Below are 20,259 nucleotides of genomic sequence, written 5' to 3'. Positions count from 1 at the left end.
ACGATGGATGAGGGCTGGGTGGGGGGGTAGGAAATTGTGGAGATCGAATGGTAGTTAAGGTTAAAACACTACAAAGTTAAACCCCTTGATACTTGACACAATAGGTGCATCGCAGAATCCAAGGACGTTATTTTGCCGCATAACTACCCTATCTACATGCGTGAAAAGACATGGGATTAATTTATCTTGTTCCATGCCATGTAACTCCCACAACTTCCAGTCCATCTTCAAGTTTATTGTGTTTATTTTTGATTAAAATAACTATCAGGGAAGCAGAATGGGAAGGTGTGGACAGGATTCATCTGGCTTCAGATATGGATTGGTAAAAGTTTCTTGTGAATGTGGTAATGAACCTTCAGGTTCCTAATTGAGCACACTATTATCAACGCTCAAGAAGGACACTGCTCCATGGAGTTAGGTCCAAATAAAAGACAAAATCGGTAAACCTTCCTTTTATCTCCAGTTTTGCAGAAATATAGGCTATGTAACAACCTTTCGCATAAACATTATTGTACAATAAACCTGTATATAACAAACTTTATACAACAAACAACATAATACTATAAAATATATTTTTGTAGTTATTACCTCACTATAAATAACTCCTATATAATGAATTCTAAAACTATGGGTTCCCATGACTTAACAGTATTTTCTGAATATGGGAAAGAGGAACAAAAAATTTGGAAATATAACCACTTCTATTACAAAAAGTGTAACATGTCAACACTAGCCAGTCTTAAATCCTGTAATACCACATGAGAGAGATGTAGGTATTTAACACATTCATATCCAGGCAGCCTGATGCTGTCTGCACTGGCTCTTCAATTTGCAGCAGTATACACCACAACTTTAAACATTGAGCACAATCTATGTGGCAGGTTTTTCTCAAACATTCTGTGCCCAACAAGTAACTTGGCTAGTGATGCTTGAGAGACTGTTATCTTGTGAAATACTCTGTATAGAGAAATGTTTCCCTCCTACCCCTGTAATGCTCAGAATAATGAAAATATCCATCTCTTTTAATTTCCTTTTTTGTCCTTTTTAATTTATTGGAATATTTGTCATGATACCCAAGATGTCAGGTGTACACACACCCATCTAGCAAGAAATAAATGAACTACAAGTTTCCAAATTTGGTGTGGCCCAAATGTCAAATTCTTACATTCCCTGTTTGCTAGATAAGAGCCTCAGAAATAGGGAACTGTCTTCCTGCCATGAATGTGTTAAGTAACTACTATAACAGAAGTCTGCATGAACCCAAATTTTGTAACTTTACAAACTCTGGCTCAATGAGCATATGGCCTGACCCAGCCAAGAGTCCAAGCTTTACCTTAATTGTTACCCATACCCAAACAGAAAAAACAACTTCACCCAAACTAACCTGCTTCTAACCCCTGCTGTACACTATGACAAATGCCCTAATCTTTCCAGGCACCAACCTGCCAATGTGCTTTGACTGATTACTTCATTTAACATCTGAGCTTATTTTAATATTAGTGGAATTTTAGAGCATACTGAAATCACTGCCCTTTCATTTTCAGTACTGGTATAGGTACTGAACCTTTATTAAAAGAGTATACACATTTCTGGCTGACAATGAAACAATGTCAGCCCCAGAAAGCTTAAAATGTTGTAACATAATCTTAACCAAACTCAAGCCTAAATATCAAGGGTCAAAGGATCTGGATCTATGCAGACCTCCATACTATATTAATTTGATGATAAGAAGTGTGAATATCATTCTTCTTCAGTTTATATTAAGAAGTTCTTGTGATAACTGACAAGCCAAATCTGGAAGAACCTGATGTGCTGTTGACTGGCTTATATTTCTGTTCACTTCTCAGTTTATTTAATAAAACATAATCAGCTGCATATATCATATGGTGTTCAATGACAGGATGATTACAAATTATGACTGCAGAAGTAAGCAGAAGTTGTGGCTTATTTTACAGTAGTATCCCAACACGTGTGTGATAAGAATGAGGAAAGCTATGAGGTATCTTAGCTAGGACAGCAGGTCTCCTAATAAAGATTTAGACTCAGAACTTAAACAAAATAAAAATTACATTTGACAAAATTTAGATAATTATGATGTAGTGTGCTACATTTCTCTTGCTTACGTATAATAATTCATAATTTATCATCACCAAATGTACAATATTTCATGTGGCTGCCATTGGATGGATGATACTAACGTAATTATGTACCTTAAAGAGAAGGTATGAAATTCGGTGCCTTTTACTGAAAACTGTTTTTTAGGACTTTTATATTTTCACAAGCAGAATTTTACAAGATTACCAAAACAAATAGCAGCTACCAGCAAAAAGTAAACACAGCTGCTATTGTAGAAGATAAGATTAAACAACATGACTTTCAAGTGACCTCAAGGGTCATATTCAAACAAAATTTCATGAAAACAGACCAGCTTGTTCAAATATTCAAAACATGTTCAGACACATATACACAACACACTTTATATCCCACAGAAAATTATTTTCCTTTTTGAAATCAAACTAATACCATGGTACAGCCGAAACATCATAATTAAACATAAAAGGATTTAGGGTATTTCATAATTTAGCAACTTCAATTCTTCAGATCAATACACAGGACTAAATAATTCTGTCTTAAAATTAACTGAAGAGTGTAAGTGTAAATGGGGCAAAGATAAAAAAATGTAATTTTTCTTTATATAATCTAATTTAGCAATTACTGCCAGATTCCAATGAGGCAGGATATTTTTCCATACTGTTACAGATTTAATTTAGAATTTAGAACACTATATGCCTGCTGACTGAAAACATGAATACGGACTAGAGAAGACAGGTAGTCAACAGGCATGAAATTTCTATAGAGTGTTAACCAGAAGAACACAGGGTAAAACAGAAGCCCAGACATTACACAATATCTGATATTAGAAATACTATAATAACATTCGGTAAAATGAAGACTAAGTAGTATGGACACATCTTGCACAGGCAACAATGTTTCCTTTAAAGCATCAGAAATGTAGGTGTGGGAAGACATAAAAAAGTAGACACAAAGAGCAGCACTTACAGGAGGATACTCATTTCACAAACCACAGACATTTACATACAAAACTAAAGTGAATTTATTCATGTACAGAAACAAATCACAAGATGATGGGCATAACTAATTGAACTATTTGCCTTTTTTCACAGTAACTTGTTAACTCTCTGATTGTAGAACACTGCAATACCACAGCCTACTACTGGGTACAAACCTGAGCCAGCTTCATCCATGTCTCATCCTCACAGCCTACTTCCATAAAGAACCATCTTAATGTTATCATCCCTTCCCCTCCACAACCTTACAAAAGGATATTTTCCAATATGTTTCTCCATCAAAATTCTCCATGTATTTTTTGTCTCTCCCAGCCTTCCTACAAGCTCAGATCATCAGACTCATCTGCTATTTCCACATAAGCTTGTGAAAAGTGAGAGGCATCAAAAATCTCCAATATTTAACAGTCATAAACAGAATTACATAATAATAAATTACAAAGTGTACTGCCATCTTACTTCAATTCTGGTTTTCTCTCCTGATGCACAACATAATACTGTATACTGTAATTTCATTTCATATATCTTAAAAATGCTACAACATGCATAATGATTTAACTTTTAACATACAATGTTTAAAATACTTTAACATTAATAAATTTTCCTTGTGAGTTCAGGAATGATTTAAAGAGAAATATAAATCCTTAATCCCTTTACTGTCACAGAACTCTCAATATAAAAATCTTGTTTATACTGTTTATTGGAGTTCCTGTGACTGATTTTGGCAACTGCATCTTTATACAGTGAAATCTCCTCGCATTTCTCTGGGTGACGATGATTTGAACATTAAACTGAGGAAAACCTTACATGGAAGGAATTTAATTTTGAGATAAGAGGGGTAAGTAAGATCAATGAAGAGATGAGCCTATTAGCCATATAAATAATGCCCAAAGTGAGTATAAACATACTATCCCAACTTCTTTAGCATACATAATAAATTTTCACCATAAAAACGTGTTTTTCCAGCCCCATCTAGCATCTCTTCTACCCCTTGCACAGCTAGTCACCATCATTATAATGTGCTTTTTGTTGCATGCTGTTGGTATTAGCTAATTTTGTAAGTTCATCATCTTCAAGGCTTAGGCCCACAGGCCTGTCCCAATGCCATCTTTATGTGGAGTGATTATCCAATTTTTAAGTTTTATATCAAAATACCTATCTGTCCAACACAGTTCCCAATCCCTCTTTTCAGTATACTATCTTCTTCTTCTTCTTCTATGGCTCTCCGGTCTGTATTCAGTCCAAGGCTTTGATTGAGGTTTTCTCGAAACATCTTCCTTTTTACGGTGAAAGGTTGCTAGTGACCAACCCCCAACTCGAAGGACCAGGGTACCTGTCTTAGTCTGACCTCTCCCCCTCGACCAATCTGGCCAGGGAGGCCCTACCAGTAGCTATGCTACCGCCAGCACAGCTCTTGGGGCCACTGAGGTACTCAAGCCCCACCACCACAGCATACTACGAGTTTGTTTAAATTAGTATCAAACTCTAAATTTTAGAAAAATGCGTAATATATGTATAACTCTCTGGACTATTATATAAACATGTATTATCTCTGGCCAGCATACATCTAATTACTGGCTTAAAATTTCTCTTCTTCCTTTTTTTTGTGGGTGGGGGTAGGGGGGGTAGGATATGAGATTTTCATGGTGGTTAGAGTTTAGATTGCAGTCTTCAGAGCTGTGCTGTGTAGTAATGGATTTTTTATTGCTAACGACGTCTGATGAACACATCCATTTTCTAGAATAAGCCATTTGTTTACTAACGTGACCAAATTTAAAAGTAAGATAACTGGGGACAGATTTAGATTAAATCACAGAAAACCTTAAATCAAGAAACATTAAAAAGAGATTTCACTGTATTTTATATAACTCACTCACGAACTCATTGAAGTTATAAGCGTAGTGTCTTTAGAGTCCTTTTCATGTATTAAAATCTTACAAGTAAAGCTGAGAATCACAATTAATATCTTCACACTTAACTGCAAATGTAAAGTTAAGGTTTCAGTGCTTACTTTACATAAACTGCAGTGACAAATACTGTCCAATAAGAATTTACAATTCACAAGAAGTCCAACAAAGGGAAATACTGTCAGAAGCATTTTTATGCGTAACATACGTCAGTGGAAGAGGCTGTCAAATTCCTGAAGGAGGTACTCAATTACAAGATTCTGCTGCATTAGGTCCAGGGCCATGTTGAGGGACTCTGCTTCAGGCCACATAAGCGTCGGGCCAAAGACAATGGCGAGGTTTGGAATGTGCATGCGATTAAATTCTTTATATGCGGTCACCCTGCAACAGAAAACAATTAAAAATATGACTTACAGGCTGATATATATAAACATTTTTACCAGCTATGTATGGTTATGAAACATAGTCTCTTACTTTGAAGGAAAAAAACTAAGTTTAAAAACAAGATTTCAGGAAAATATTTGTATGTAAGAGGGATGAAGTGAGTGGACAGGCAATTTAGGATACTGCAAAACCTAGTACTGTCACACTACTGAAACCAGGGTGGTTATGATAGGCTGAACATGTAGAACAGAAACAAACACAGACATGCACACAGAACACCGAAAAGCTCCCTCTTAGACAACAGAGAATATGGGAAGATAATATTAAAATTGATCTCACTGAAATGGTATCTGAGGATGGGAAATGAATGGATGGAACACACTCAGAAGTACATCCAATGTTGGGCTTTGATATTAAAACCTCAAAATAAACACTTAATTTAAAATTTAAGCCAATACACAAGAAACTATAGGAGATGGGAGGACTGCAGTACTGGTATAAGAGGAAAGAGAAGGTAAAACAGGAGACAGATAAGAAAAATGGGGTGATAAAACAGGGAAAATTATTTATGTATATTGAAATTCAATTATAACATCTTCACATACAGATCACGCCTGAGAAAAACCTGTAATAAAGAGCCAGATAAGCTGGCAGATAACAGCCAGTTGTAATACAACGTTGAACTGTCATGTGGTGAGAATTCTAAATTAACAAAAATTAGTCAGCCTCTTTTATTGGTGCTTTGTGCAAGCTCTCACAAGCACACCTAATTTGCCAAGTTGCACTGTCGAGATGCGTGATGTTGGACTTATGACAGTAAAACATGTTAGTGAGAAGAAATTTGACAGGATATAATACATAATATAACTAATGTGATGACAGTAAAAAGGATGTGTACTGATAATTTTTAACATAATTGGTTGCAGAATATTCTTAGAACTACAAATTCATATTCTTATAACTCTATCTGTGCCTGCAACAAACTGTTTCTCACCTGCCAAATTTTAAACTTTAATTACAGCAGAACATATAAAATTTCAGAAATTAAAAATTGCCTGTGATCTTCAAACAAACAAACGACAGCAACTGACCTTAGCAAATGCCTAAACAAGAACTCAAGGGTATCTCGATTTTGAAGAGGGAGTGCCTTCACAATCTCCTTGAAATGTTGTAGTTTCTCCTTCTTGCTGGGATTCGCTGCAAAACATATACTGAGGTAAGAATGTGACATTTTATTGGAAACTTTATGAATATGATAACAGATTTCCCAACATCAAACAATGGTTAATAGAAGAGAACTTAAATAAGTAAAATTACATAAATATGGCATTTGATATACATAAATGATTTCTCCCTTTATTTCAGTAAATTCTACCCAAAATTAAAAATATTTCAAATAAAGTTGTAGATCTGAATGTGATTTATGTATTCTGTTATACACAATCTTTGACTGAATCAACCACTTTTAACAGAAATGATATAATTTTGGTTTTAGTTTAATGTGAAGTAGGAGTTTGATTTGACCGATACAGACAAAAATAAAATTCACCTGATGACATTTACTGCAAATCTTTCAATACCAAATTTCATATAAACCTATCAAACAACTTCAGAAACAACACATGCAGCCATGACCTACCCACAATGTGTTCCTTTATGCACTTTGTATAAACAACACAGAATAGTACCAAAATAAGATTGTCCCAGTGCCTAAGAAGCAAGATGTTAAGTCTATAGGGGTACGCTCTTTGGTCATTGGTAAAAGACAGAGGTGAATGATCAGCTTCAAGCTTTGGTCTTCTGGGTTGTGATGCTGCATATTCTTGTAGGTTATCATCAACATTTCAGAGGATCATTCCTAACCACTTACAAGACTACAAGACATCACAACCAAGAAGACCACAATCAACATCTCCACTGTCATGAAAACCTAAAATCTAAGAGCTTCAAGATCTGGCTGCTTTACTCCCAGATACTGAGCATTTGGTATCCACTAGACAGGAGGGGGGAGAGGGGTGCTACAGAAGCACTCAATGGGTGTGGCAGCAAAACAGGAAAATCCTTGTCCATGATGGGTATCAATCAAGACAAAGTAATTCAAAATCTGAAATACTGGGACTAAACTTGTAATGCAAAAAAATGTACTTACTGCTTGCCCTCAGTGCCTTACTAAAATGCTCAAATGGAATGAGAGGTTTCTTCAACTCTCGGAAAAAGAGCTTAAGAGCGCCTGTAAGCACGTGCACATCTTCTTCTTGATCCAAGACATCTAAGTTGTTCTGATCTACCTGTAAGATAAAAAGAGTACATCTAAGTGCCTACCAGTCTGTTCCATTACTGATACACAGTCACAATGCCTTGAAGACCACCTGTGATTCTTCTGACACAAACTCCGTAAGACTTGGGACTGCAACTATCTCAAATAACATTCCTGGACTGAAGGGGATATAGCTGACTTCTGCATTAGTCAACGGCAAGTTTGTATTTTATGCTCACAGAAGACCATCCCCATTCCCTCTCTTGTGCCCAGAAATAACACACTGTCTCAGTTTATACATATAAGTATAACGTTCACATCTCTCACATACCTATTTTGGGTCACTGTACAGTTTATGTTTGATTTACCTAAGCTTAAGTGTGAATTGGTATTTCTTGTTGATTCTTGGTTTATTTAAAACATGTTTCAAATAAGTGTGATATGAGGTTCTCACATGGAATGTTGTAGCGTGTTCATTTACATTTCATAGGTGCTTACTGACTGATTGCCCTAAAGATGGAGGCAGTAAGCACCTCTGAAACAACAATAAACTTCTACCAAACTACAAGGTGCAACAAACCAGAAGACAGCCATCTTCATGTCTCATGTAATTATGAAGGTGTAAATGATTATGGAGGAAGTCTGAAGATATCCCAGCACTAAACTATAGAGAATGGGAAAATCTTAGTAGGGACAACATATTTCCGAGCTGAGATTCACGCATGGAACCTTCTGAATATGAAGCAGTGCAAACGAATGGTGGGAAACATTTAGTTTACAGTACCTGCAGTCTGATCTTCTGAACCTGGGACAGATTGCCAGAAGCACGATACAGCCCATCGGTCTTCATGTTCTCTTCCTTGCACTCAATGGCAGCAATACAGCGGCGGACAAAGACAGGCACTCTAGGAGACTCTCCTTTACACACATCTTGCAGATTACGCCCAAAGACAGGTTCATCTGGTGGGGGGAGAAAAAATTAAGAATGGAAACTGATGTACTCAGTCTGAAGGTTTGAAAATGTGTTCTTTGCAATTTTCCATCACTCACACATTTACAGTTTGTTTCTTAGTTTCTTTAACAAAGTTTTCTCAACTATATACTTTATTTAGCAGCTAATGACAGGATGAGGGTAAATAATGAAGTGGGAAGAATGTGAAAAAAAGAGCTGATCTAAATTCATAAGATTCCTTTTTGGGGGATAGTGCTTAAGTACACAGATAGCTTAACCATTAAATAGCAACAAAATATTGTTTACAGCATTACAATTCATGATCTAGACCACTTACAGGAAATAATTATTGCAGCCATTGGAATTGTTATTTCATTCACTGAGCCAAGTGTGGACAGACTGCAAATATTGCCTGGATGCATTCTCAATGACAAATGACACTAACATTAAAGTCTACAGAAAATTTAAATAAATCATTACATGAAATGTTACATTTTAAAATATGAGCACCCTTTTTCAGTGACCCCATACTTAAAAAGGTACCACTCATGATGTATCAGAAAACACAAATATAATGTCTTTAATGCAGAAATACAACAGCAGCCAGATACTAAATTACCTTTATAAATGCCTTTCTTGACAAGACTCTCTTTAGTTGGCCTACGATGGAAGAACTTTTTGAGTCGATTGCGGATCTTGGTTTGATTCTCCTCAGAACCTGCAGTTAAGTCTTCTTGGCTCTCATCTTTTGAAGTTAATTTCACTGTTAGAACAAAACAAACTTCTCAATTCTGTAGCAATACTCAGCATCAAAGATGATAATAATAAACAAAAAGAAACAAAGATTATAATATTTTTCATCTGAAAAAGTAAAAAGTGAGGTTTTTCTTGTGCATGGTAGTAAAGTTACACACATCCATCTCAGTACTTTGTGTCAGTAAGTTTCATGGCCTGGTCATTTTAAAGACCAGACATAATCAGTGTGTTTGGAATACCCTCTTCTGGTCTCCCATTAGGTATTTTTGCCATATTTTCTTAGGATATGTTCCATCCTCCATCCTCCACCCTCTATATATGTACAGACCATCCAAGCTCTGAATTGTTTCTTTTAATGGTTTAAAATCTGTAGTTTGCTTTTTAATTTTACCTTTTCTAGTCTATTTTCTGAGATTCTTAATATCTCATTTCTATTGATTGCAACTGGCTTAGATGTTTAGTTGTTAATGGCTCGTCTTTGTTACTACTGAAACTGTGCAAGAAACAGTAAATGCAAGTCAGGATTTACCCATAAGATGCATACACACTTGTATATGCTATTTGTATTCACAAACATTAACATGAGTTATCACACATTATGTCTTCTTTTTGTCTCTTGCTCTCAAGAATTGTATCCCTTACAATTTTAATTCTGGACTTCCTATGTTCAATGTTATTTATGCTAAAATTCATACAAAATTAGATTTATCAGAAGATAATGTTCACACAGACAAATCTTTAACTAAAATTAACATACCAGCAGGACTGACATCATATGATCCAGAAACCCATATTTTCTTCATAAGCAGCATATGATGTGCACAAAATTACCCCCTTCTTTTATACATTCCCCGAACACGAAGCTTCAATGCAATTATTCATGTAGGCAACGCAGGAAACACTTTCAGCAGAAGACGCAGTCAACATCAGTACTTGAATGTTTGCTTGCCTGATTAGATATCAATGCTTATCTTCCTGTACTATGCACAATTTTCACACAAGGTAGATCAAATGTATATGTTTCTGGGAAATTATATACAAATTCAATGATTCGTTTGTAACATTTCTAAGAAACAAATAACAACACACAAGAAAAAATAATTCCCTTTAAATACAAAAACTGAAAGTGAAAAACCGATACAAATTTTCAAAATACTGTATTGCATCTATAATAACTATATGATTAATGAAACTGGGGATAGTGTAGGCATAACATATAGTATGCATGAAGAAAAGAAATTCATACATTATTTTGGTTGGCAAACCTCAAGGAAAAAAAATAAGTCTGGAAACTTGACAAAGATGGAGTGAAACTATTAAAATTAATCTAAAAAAGAGGTTTTAAAATGGAATGAGCTGGCTCAAGATAAGATCCAATGGCAGATGTTAGTAAACAAGGTGATGAGCCCTTGCAGTCCTTAATTAGAAGCAGGGAATTTATGACCAGTTAAGAAACTGTTATGTGCTATATCATGGGCTAGTTCAACAAACTGTTTTTCAACTGCAATGGTTACATAGCACTAAATGGAAGAATGAGTGCAAATGATGAATTTGAAAGGTACTATCTCAGACTGGTAGACATCCTTTTCCTGAAACTAAATCTTTTTGTGTGTGAATAAGAAAGAGCAAGGAAGGGTCTGAGGAAGAGATGGAGAGAAAAATATCACATTAATTATACATATTGCAAATTGAAGCTGCTTACACACTTACTTTTCATTGATCTTGAACGTCCAATGACAGATGATTTTTTTATTTCCTCAGGCGATCCTGAACTAATGTGTACAGGATTCAGTTTTGATGCTTTATTCCTTGGACTCACATCATATGCATAGGGCTACAATCAAAATGAAAGTTTTCGCATCATTATTTCCTATGTCTTCTACAACCATATGAAACAATTAATTAAAATATTAAGTATAATTTTATATGCTGTGTTATGTAAGAGGTGCATTTCAAAAGTTTGTAAGTATGTAAAAGTAAAGTAAAGTTTGTCCCACTATACGCCATGTAGGCGTTTGGGGTGAGAGGAGGTATAGCTCCTCTCTTCCTTGACCTCGGCACTAGATGGGGGTGAGTGGTCAGCATCACGCCCCGGCCGGCTTTACCCCCGGGAAAGGACCCCGGTACCCATTGTAGAGGAGGCTGGGTGGGCCCCAGAGCCGGTCTGGACGCAGAGGCTAGAGGAAAAATCCTGCCCCCATCGGGGATCGAACCCCGGTCGTCCAGCCCGTAGCTAGTCACTATACTGACTGAGCTATACTACAAAATATGTGGTACAGAAAAAACAGAGCACAAATGTTGTACACTTTCCAAAAATGTTTTTTCCTCCAGTATGATCTGGAGCATTCATAGCAAATCTCAGGCTACATGCTGTATCAGGTGTTTTTTTCCTCTCCCTCTATCTATATTTTCTACCTGTTTATCAACATTTGTAAATATTCAACTCTTCTTCAGTGTCCATTTTCCATACCACTAAACTGCTGTTCCTAGTGCGGTTCTATACCGATTGATATTGTATCACTCAAAGTAAATTTTTCACTTCTGAAAAAAACCAGAAGTTAGCTGAGTGAAGTGACTGGAATGAAAGATTCACTTAAAATAACCAAACAGCAGCTAACCAAGTGTGCTGGGAGCACAACTTTTACGACAAAGTATATTGTTCCCCTTCTTCTGCAAAAAAAACAGCATATAAGCATCAGCCTGAACAGATGTGTAACATTACAGAACCTGCTAAACTAGTTCATTAGTTTATTGGCAGAGACAGGGTGAAGACGTACTTTAATCTGACCAGCAGGAAGAATGCTCAAACAAAACTGGTACTGAGGTAGCAGATGCCAGATGTAAGGATAAGCTGCAAATGGTTCTCTGGTCTTTTAATAACATTCAGCACTGTTTCCACTCACCAGATCTTTGATGGCTTTAAAGATGGCCTTGTACCATTCTTCTTCCTGTTGAGCATTCTCACACTGCAACAGCACTTGTAGACCAAGTACCGTTGTCAGAAGGAACACATTGCGTCGACTTGATACCTTTTCTCCGTGCTCCAGTAATGCACCATTCAGATCTATAGAGAACTCAGGCTGTGCTGCTCCAGAAGCATTTTCTTCGTTTGAATTTTTCTGTCCAAATAAAAAAAAATATATGGAACTTAAAATGTGCACTTGCTTCTAGGTGCAATGTTAAAACACTCTCCTGATATTCTAATTTTATTTCATGAACAATTGAATCTAAGAAACTGTACAAAATATCATAAACATAACTAAATAGCTAACTCTTGCAATGACAAACTCTAAAGATTCCCAATGCACAAAATAAGTAACTGAATTTTTGTAGAATTGATCTGATTTGTGATGTTAATCCATTGAAGCCCAGTGGTACCACTAGTTTAACATTCAATAACTCTGCATTCTGACCATGGAATGTATCCATGGTTACCTTACAATTCTTACAGTATAAAGATTGATTATTTCCCTAAACTCAATGACTAAATGATCTCTGTAATGGAGGCAAATTGTGTTTTCTTTTAAGTACAGACTGGATTTTTAAATAACACCATACATACCATTGCTTCAAATGTTTTAGCATCTTTAAAGAAAAGCAGAAAGAGTTCTGTGAGAACAACATGTGCCGGTGCCCAGTTCTTGCGCAACTTTTTGCCATTCTCAGTTATTTTTGTGCGATTTAATGTTCCCTCCTTAAGCACACACTGGAAAAAACCACACCAGATGTAACAGTTACACTTCATTGATTCAGTTTGCGAGAGATAGTTTGTGACACGAATGCATCCCACGATGAACATTATTAAAGTATGAAAAATCTTAAGGAGACATCCGTTTACATCCCATATGCAGATCTCTCTCTCTCTAACTAAAAGAACAGAACATGGTTTTACATAAGACAATCACTCACCATGTTACCATCCCATAACTGTGGCCAGTTCCTTGGGAATGATGATGATTTGCTGGAAGTCTGCTTCTTTCTGCTGCAAAAAATGAAATCAGTATGTTAGGTTAGCAAAATTAACCATCTGATTTCTAAGTATGTGTGCTCCATACTCACACCTGTATGCCGAGTTTAAAGAGATCACAAAGACGTATTACGATAAGAAAATTATTACAATTTTACTTCATCTGAATATGATTCTGTATATGTTAAAAGAATTTCAGCAATTACCTTGAGACATTTGCATTGAAGTCCAAAGATAATCTATTACAGTTCACAATTTAAATGATACTTCCCCAAAGAAAAAAAAGTAATGGCACCCAGATCAAAGTGTAAGCAAAATCTCAGTTTAAACAACAAAGCGACCAACTGACAGAGTTATTTAACGATGCCTTTTGGCTGCAAAAATTATAAACCACTTAATATTATTTGAAGCTTTCATGGTGACTGAATGTAATGAAATCTTCTCAGACAATCTGTTAATAAACTCATACAAAGCTTACTTCCCAAGAAAGCTTCTTTATATAGTACTGAATGTGCATTAAATATGCTGTCCCTGCACAGAAACAGAACAGGGTATATAACACACATATATGCTACAGCTATAAGAAAACTTTGTGAGTTCACCTGGAATTTGCCAAGACCATGGAATGAGCTTTGGTCATACGTTGCTGGGCCCTAATTTCAGGCTGACAGACCTGCTGTCCTGAACGCAGATGAACGTCTGTATCATGGCAATGTTCATCTTTCTTTGTCTGTCTTTCCAATTCACTTGGGTTTCGACTGGCTGAATGTGCAGGATTCTTAAAAAGAAGAAGAAACAAATCTTAATTAATGTCAGAATATTCTAAATTAACCTAGTTTTAATTGTATATTGGCCTCTCAACCTATAAAATGCCTTAACATGTTATTTATAAATTTCAAAAAATTAACAATAAACATTAATGACATTTATTAAGTACTTTTTGTATTAAACTTTACATTTTGAAATTTGATGTAATTTAAATTTACTGACACACTGTTTATTCAGAAATAAAGTTAATTTAGCATTTCTGTTTACACTTCATCTTTCAGTAGCCCCTGGAAAAAGATTCAGCAACAGCTCACAAACTGGGAAACAGCCATCTAAGTAAACAGTATTTATGAAAAATTCTCTCTCCTAACAACAACTCTTATAAATTCACTTTGTAGTTCAGAGATAAAACATGCGGGCAGGCAGACTTCCCTTTAATTGTTCATTTTATGCATTATTTGCAAGAAACATATAAAACAGAAATAGAACAACAGTATATACCGTGGGGGATAATCCATTCCTTCAGTGGTACTTACATCAGATCCAGCATTGCCAAAGTCTGGTAAAGTCCATGAAGACTGATTACTGTTTTCTTCAAAAAAGTACACCTTTCCTTCTGCATCATTCGATGAAAACCACTGAAACAAATTACAATCTATATATAAACAACTACATAAAACACAGTGTGTACGATATGAACACTATAATAAACACCATCAGTTGTCTGAGGTACATTTAACATACATAATGATTCAGGCGTTGGCTCTACTCCTGTCTTCAGTTGATTCACCTGAAAACAGGAGTACACACAACTCCCAAAATGTTGTATAATAAAATATAATTCAGACAATGTGCTATGTCCAATATAGTGTTCCCATAGTGAATCAACCAGTCACAAACCTTCAGAGAATCAACAGAGCACATAACTGCTAGCTTATCTTTTTTTTAGAATGTGCAGATTTAAAAATAATGTAATGAAAAACAAATCAACATTACAGAATAGACGCAGGCATTATACGATGTTTAGAATGGAAGAAAACAACATAAAAAAGGATCACAATAACAATGACATCACTCTGATGATGGAGGCGGTAAGCATCTCTGAAATGTTGGACAGTCTCTACCAATCTACATGGCACAAAATCAATGAAGAAATTCATCTTCATATCTGCTGCCATGAGAACCTGAAATCTCAAGAAATTCTACAGGGTTCAAGCAAGCATTTTCCGGTAATGACATAAAATGAGTACCAATGATAATGTTGAAGATTTGTCTTCTGGGTTATTGCGCTGTGTAGTCTAATTCGGTGAAGAACCTTCGGGTTCGGTAAGCCATCTAGTTAGTTAGTTAGTTAGTCTGGTCAATGTTAACCAACGTTTCAGAGACCATACAGTATGACCTCTGAAACGTTGGTTAACATCGACCAGACTACACAGCGCAACAACCCAGAAGACAGAAATCTTCATACTCACAACTGTGAAAACCTAAAATCTTATAATGTTAATGTTTTAATTACCTGATGAAAACATCTAATTGTCCTTAGACTGAAACCTTATGGCAGGTGAGTGACAGCCTGTTGTATAAAGAGAGCTACAAAGTTATAATGTTGGGAGATCTTCCATTTGAACTCAAATGTTGGGCAAATGCAATGCTAAAAATTCAACACTGGTCAGATCAGACTGTGGCAAACCTTGTACATTCAGCCTCCCCGGCATTATTTCACTGACAGGGAAAAGGGTCAGACTAACTCAGTTCATAGAACTGAGTGTGTACCTTTTCTGGCTGCAACATACACTCTGCATCCCACTCATCATCCAGGTAACAGAGGCCAGAATGCTGGAGTTCCTGCTTCCATGCTGTAATGTCACTTGATGTGCTACCTTTTCGGTTTTGCAACAGAATACCACTTTCATCACAAGAAGCTTCCACAGTCTCTACGTCACTCTGCATTCTGGCATCACAAGACGATGAAACAATCTGTACTTCTTCTTGTGAAGGAGGAAATTCTACTGAGGAAATGGGTCGAGTCTGTGTTAAAACAATGTTGAGAAATCCCCTACAATCACCACCAAGTTTTCCAATCACACTGTCAGCAGGTAAAAGAGATTCTGAACCTTTGCCACTGACTGATGGATTCGAACGATCGTCTGACACAGCAGTCACATTCAAGGAGTCACAATCAGAAACACATTGATGTGTTTGATACTCCTGATGGCACAAATTTCTGTCTTCAGAATGAGAAGTCACTTTGACACTTCTCTTCTCCTTGGTTCTTTCTGTAACTCGCTTCATTATTAAGAGCTCTTGACAGTCCAGCAAACTGTTCTCACAACCAGCATCCCTAACCGACAGCTTTGTTACATTTAACTCGCTTGCACTCTTATCACTGGTATCACAGTGCAGTGCAGTAGCAGAATCTTTAGTTTCGTTGATAATTATGCCTTCGTTAACATGAAATGTTTTGGATTTTTCCTTCCTTCTTTTTGTCCGAGCAGGAGGCACAGGAGGTTTAGTGCCATCATCAAATATAGAATTAATGTCCAAACTATTATGCCTATGTACTTCTTGGGGTAATGGATGCATCACATTATGTTCCTCAGAAGAGGGGCAACTGATGAACACATCATCTGACAGATCAGAACTCAATGTAATGCTCCGAGCCTTCTTTACTTTTGTGTTTACCTGGGCTGAACACTTCTGACTGGTCTCTTCTGCCAGATTTTGTGCTTCTTGACACAGTTTCTGGAAGTCAACATCAGACACCATTTCATGATCAACTGCTACATCACCAGCTGCAACCTCCAGGTTCTGAACGATGAGTTCCAAGTGATGCAACACTTCGTCACATTTTTCACTATACGGCAATGTCACTGAATCACCAGCTCTAAAATATTGTGATATGGAATTCTGAAGCTGCAGTGTGGGATTGCAGTCTACTTCTTTATCACAGACAGTCACACTGCTACTGATGCTTGAAACAAGCTTGTCATGAATATCAGACGGCACAGTTCGATGATGTTCAAGATTCTGTACTATATTCTGTTCATAAATCTCACACTCTGTTGTGCTTGCAAGACTAGAATTTGTTTGGTTAACACAGCTGTCTATCAGATGTCTGTCTGCATCGAGATCTAAACCACACTGACATGTTTCCATACATGCTTCTTCTTTGAATGAATCACACTCACAGTTAACCCTCAAAGAAAAACTGTCAATGAATTTGTCTTGTCCACACACAGAACAACCAGTTTTTAACATACAGGCCACTCCATGCTCTTGAGTTACATCTGCAAAAACAGGTTCGTCTATCTGGGAGGAACTCAATCCAAATTCTTCTCCAGGACCTACATGTATACTGTCATCCAACTGGTCCAATGTGCTGTGACACAATTTCCTAAATCCCCTCTCATTCCTTCCTACTCCCACTCTACAATAGAGTGGATTTTTCTCCCACAGGATGCTGTCACATGCGAGTGCCTGATTACGGATGGGCAATTCACCTACTTGATACTGATTTATTGCCTGAATATCTCCTTGTGTGCTGCTTTCATCTGTGACCACTAATCCATTTCCTTGTGCTACACAACTGTAAATCTTTGAACCTAATACATCATCACAATCACATTTGTGACTATGAACATTACTTTCTTCCTTCTGATGCAACCTTGGATTATCTTCTCTTGGGGTAAAATTATTAGGGCATTCACAACAGCAAATCAAGGCTTCTTCTTCAACCTTCTTGTAATTCTCAATACAAACTTCCTCCTTCGAAATCAGCAACCCTGTAATTTCTTCTTTTGAGTTGGAATTTTCTGTGAATTCATTATTGCATTTCCAGGTTCCTTCATCCTTCTGAATTAGCAACTCTGGGACAAAATCTCCATGACGTTCCTGCCCATCTGAATAGTTCTGGATTTCCTCCTCCTTGCTATGAATCTTAACACAATGTTCTTCTTTCTGAGTCAGTAAGTTTGGAATGTCTTCCTTTGGAACATAAACTTCTGCAGTATTGTGATAATCCAGTGCCACGTCACAGTTCTGAATTACTTCTTCGTCACTTTTCTTGAGACCGAAATGCTGAAATTCCTCTCCGTGTAACTCGTGCTTGCTGTAATCTGCTTCGCCGTCACAATCAACATTCACCTTCACATTACACGAAACATCATTACAATCACTGAAATGTCGCAGTTCAAATAACCACAAGGCAACATCAGTAGGGACAGGTTCGCTAGGGATGGGCAGAGATACAGGAAGCCACATGCAGTTACGTTCTTGCAGGTGTTCCCTGAACGCAACGCTACTAAGCGTCAACCGATGGTGCGAGTCTTGCATTCTGTTAAAATCTTGCTTCTTATCTCTCGATGAAAAAACAACATGCCACAAGCATCCTGTCGAAGTGTTCCTGTCCACTATCCACCCATTTCCTTACACAGCAACGGCCGGATATTTAAACACAAAATTATGCACCATATACTGTCTCACTGCTCAACACACCTCCTCTGTGCCCGTTGAAACTATATACACAACGCAATAAAGATCAATTCTGAAAGATAATAAACTGCAAAAAGGTTATTTTACACCGCCGTTCGAATAATTCCTTAGATGTCTGACGCCTAAGACGAGAGACGATGAATCCTACCACTGTTGACCACGGACTTGAAATGAGAGTAAGAAACAAACAGGAAACGCGGTAGCCCTTCCCCTTATGTGAATCACAATTTAAACATGTGGTGTCAGTCAGATCACACACACACACAATCACTAAACGCAATGTATGTTTTAAATTGGTACAGCTCACTCTAATTCGACCGCACCTTCAACATATCACACGCACCACCATTCCTGCCGACAACTTACTAGAATTCCAAAACAGAAAAGCTGCTACCCAGAACACTTACTGCAATAGTTATAAGGAGACTGTTACTGAATCGTTTAATAACGGTACAAAAACTGACGTTTAATATTAAAACACATCTTAGAGCGTCATTACTTTACAATTCCATCCTTCTTATTGTCTTCCTGTAACAACGAACGGTCACCGTCAGTGCAACTGCTTGCTTCTGACAGCTGCACAGGCCTGTACTGAGTAATTCCGTGCTTTATTTCCTCTCAGTGGACGACAAATTACGTGTCAGTACAGGCTGTTCTGCTTTAAGTGGATGCAATGATTAAGCGCTCTTAACTGCTGTACATTTTTACAGAGACCAAACAATTATGTTCAATTCGCTCGCATATAGTCTATGAGTGTTCCGGGGCTGAAATTTCAATGGTAGGTTGGTTAGCTGTTCTTTTGTTTTAAGCTCCAAGGTGAGGGGAAAATGCCTTTGGACCCTTCCATGTATGTCTGTCTGTCTACTTGTTTACTTCGATTCTTCTAGAAGTAGGCAACCTACATTGCTGCAAAATAATGGAGACCCTTGGGTCCTAGTGTTGCTTCTTTACTTAACGACGCTTTCAGTAATTTAGACTATGTAACGTCGAATGATAGGATGGTTGATGAATAAACAACTGAAAAAGATATGGAAATGACCTAATTTACGGTGCTATCCTCGCGGCTGCCTGAAGAGGCTGACGAAAAGCACAAAAAATCAGGGCTGAGATTTGAAGCCGGAGCCTTCCGAATACGAAGCAGGAGCTATATCTCCACTCACACATGTACTTTGTTTCTCACCTGGGACGACTTCGCCTTTTTCAATTCAAAATCATGGGGATAATAGAATTTCCAGAATAAACATATAAAAATTAGAAGGGCTCATAGGAGGGAATGTTGCTTCACAATGAAAAACAATAAATGTGAAATCTTTCTTGCATCACGTCTACAAAATTTCCTTCGAATTGTAAATTACAGAATTGAACACCGAACCCAAAAACATTAAAGTGTACGAATTAAAATACAAGCTGAAGGAAGTCTCCAACTCGGCCGTCTGCTAGTCACATCTGCAGCAATGAAGTCAATTACTTGGAGGTCAACAGGGCAAACTGGTGCCATGCTGCTTCGCTTTACAACACGAATACAGTACAGGGCATTGTATGTGACGGCGACGAGCTCATGAATATCATCACACTGTCAAGAGCAAGACAGGATGACGAAGAGCGGAAACAGAATTCCTTTCACTGCCGCAAGCTATTGGTTTTCCCAACATAAATGCACACTATTCTCTACGACAGAAAAATGTTCCTCT

General features: G+C 37.1%; 1 protein-coding gene across 9 annotated transcripts in view; it reads right to left on the bottom strand.

Moving 5' to 3' along the window:
- Positions 1 to 437: 437 nt before the first annotated feature.
- Positions 438 to 20,259, bottom strand: part of LOC110839225 (uncharacterized) — a 35,318-nt gene continuing 15,496 nt past the window's right edge. For 6 of the 9 annotated variants that reach the window (XM_022083209.2, XM_087352467.1, XM_022083207.2 and 3 more), the window contains 11 exons: positions 14,614 to 14,715; positions 13,912 to 14,087; positions 13,252 to 13,324; positions 12,905 to 13,048; positions 12,246 to 12,461; positions 11,053 to 11,176; positions 9,206 to 9,349; positions 8,419 to 8,594; positions 7,527 to 7,665; positions 6,469 to 6,574; positions 438 to 5,374 (listed from right to left, as the gene is read on the bottom strand). In XM_022083209.2, the coding sequence (XP_021938901.2) occupies positions 5,203 to 5,374; positions 6,469 to 6,574; positions 7,527 to 7,665; positions 8,419 to 8,594; positions 9,206 to 9,349; positions 11,053 to 11,176; positions 12,246 to 12,461; positions 12,905 to 13,048; positions 13,252 to 13,324; positions 13,912 to 14,087; positions 14,614 to 14,715 (1,572 nt within the window). In that variant the 3' untranslated portion in view covers positions 438 to 5,202. Of the gene's footprint in view, positions 5,375 to 6,468; positions 6,575 to 7,526; positions 7,666 to 8,418; positions 8,595 to 9,205; positions 9,350 to 11,052; positions 11,177 to 12,245; positions 12,462 to 12,904; positions 13,049 to 13,251; positions 13,325 to 13,911; positions 14,088 to 14,613; positions 14,716 to 15,850; positions 19,680 to 20,259 lie in introns of those variants that run through there. The other 3 variants (XM_022083206.2, XM_022083205.2, XM_087352468.1) reach the window with 3 other exon arrangements.

This window comes from Zootermopsis nevadensis, unplaced genomic scaffold (assembly GCF_977971745.1).
Source record: "Zootermopsis nevadensis isolate Lab colony 2312 unplaced genomic scaffold, Znev_1.0 Znev_ptg000021l, whole genome shotgun sequence".
Taxonomy (NCBI): Eukaryota; Metazoa; Arthropoda; class Insecta; order Blattodea; family Termopsidae; genus Zootermopsis; species Zootermopsis nevadensis.
Note: the sequence above shows the minus strand (reverse complement) of the source record. Positions and strands in the feature narration are given on the sequence as shown.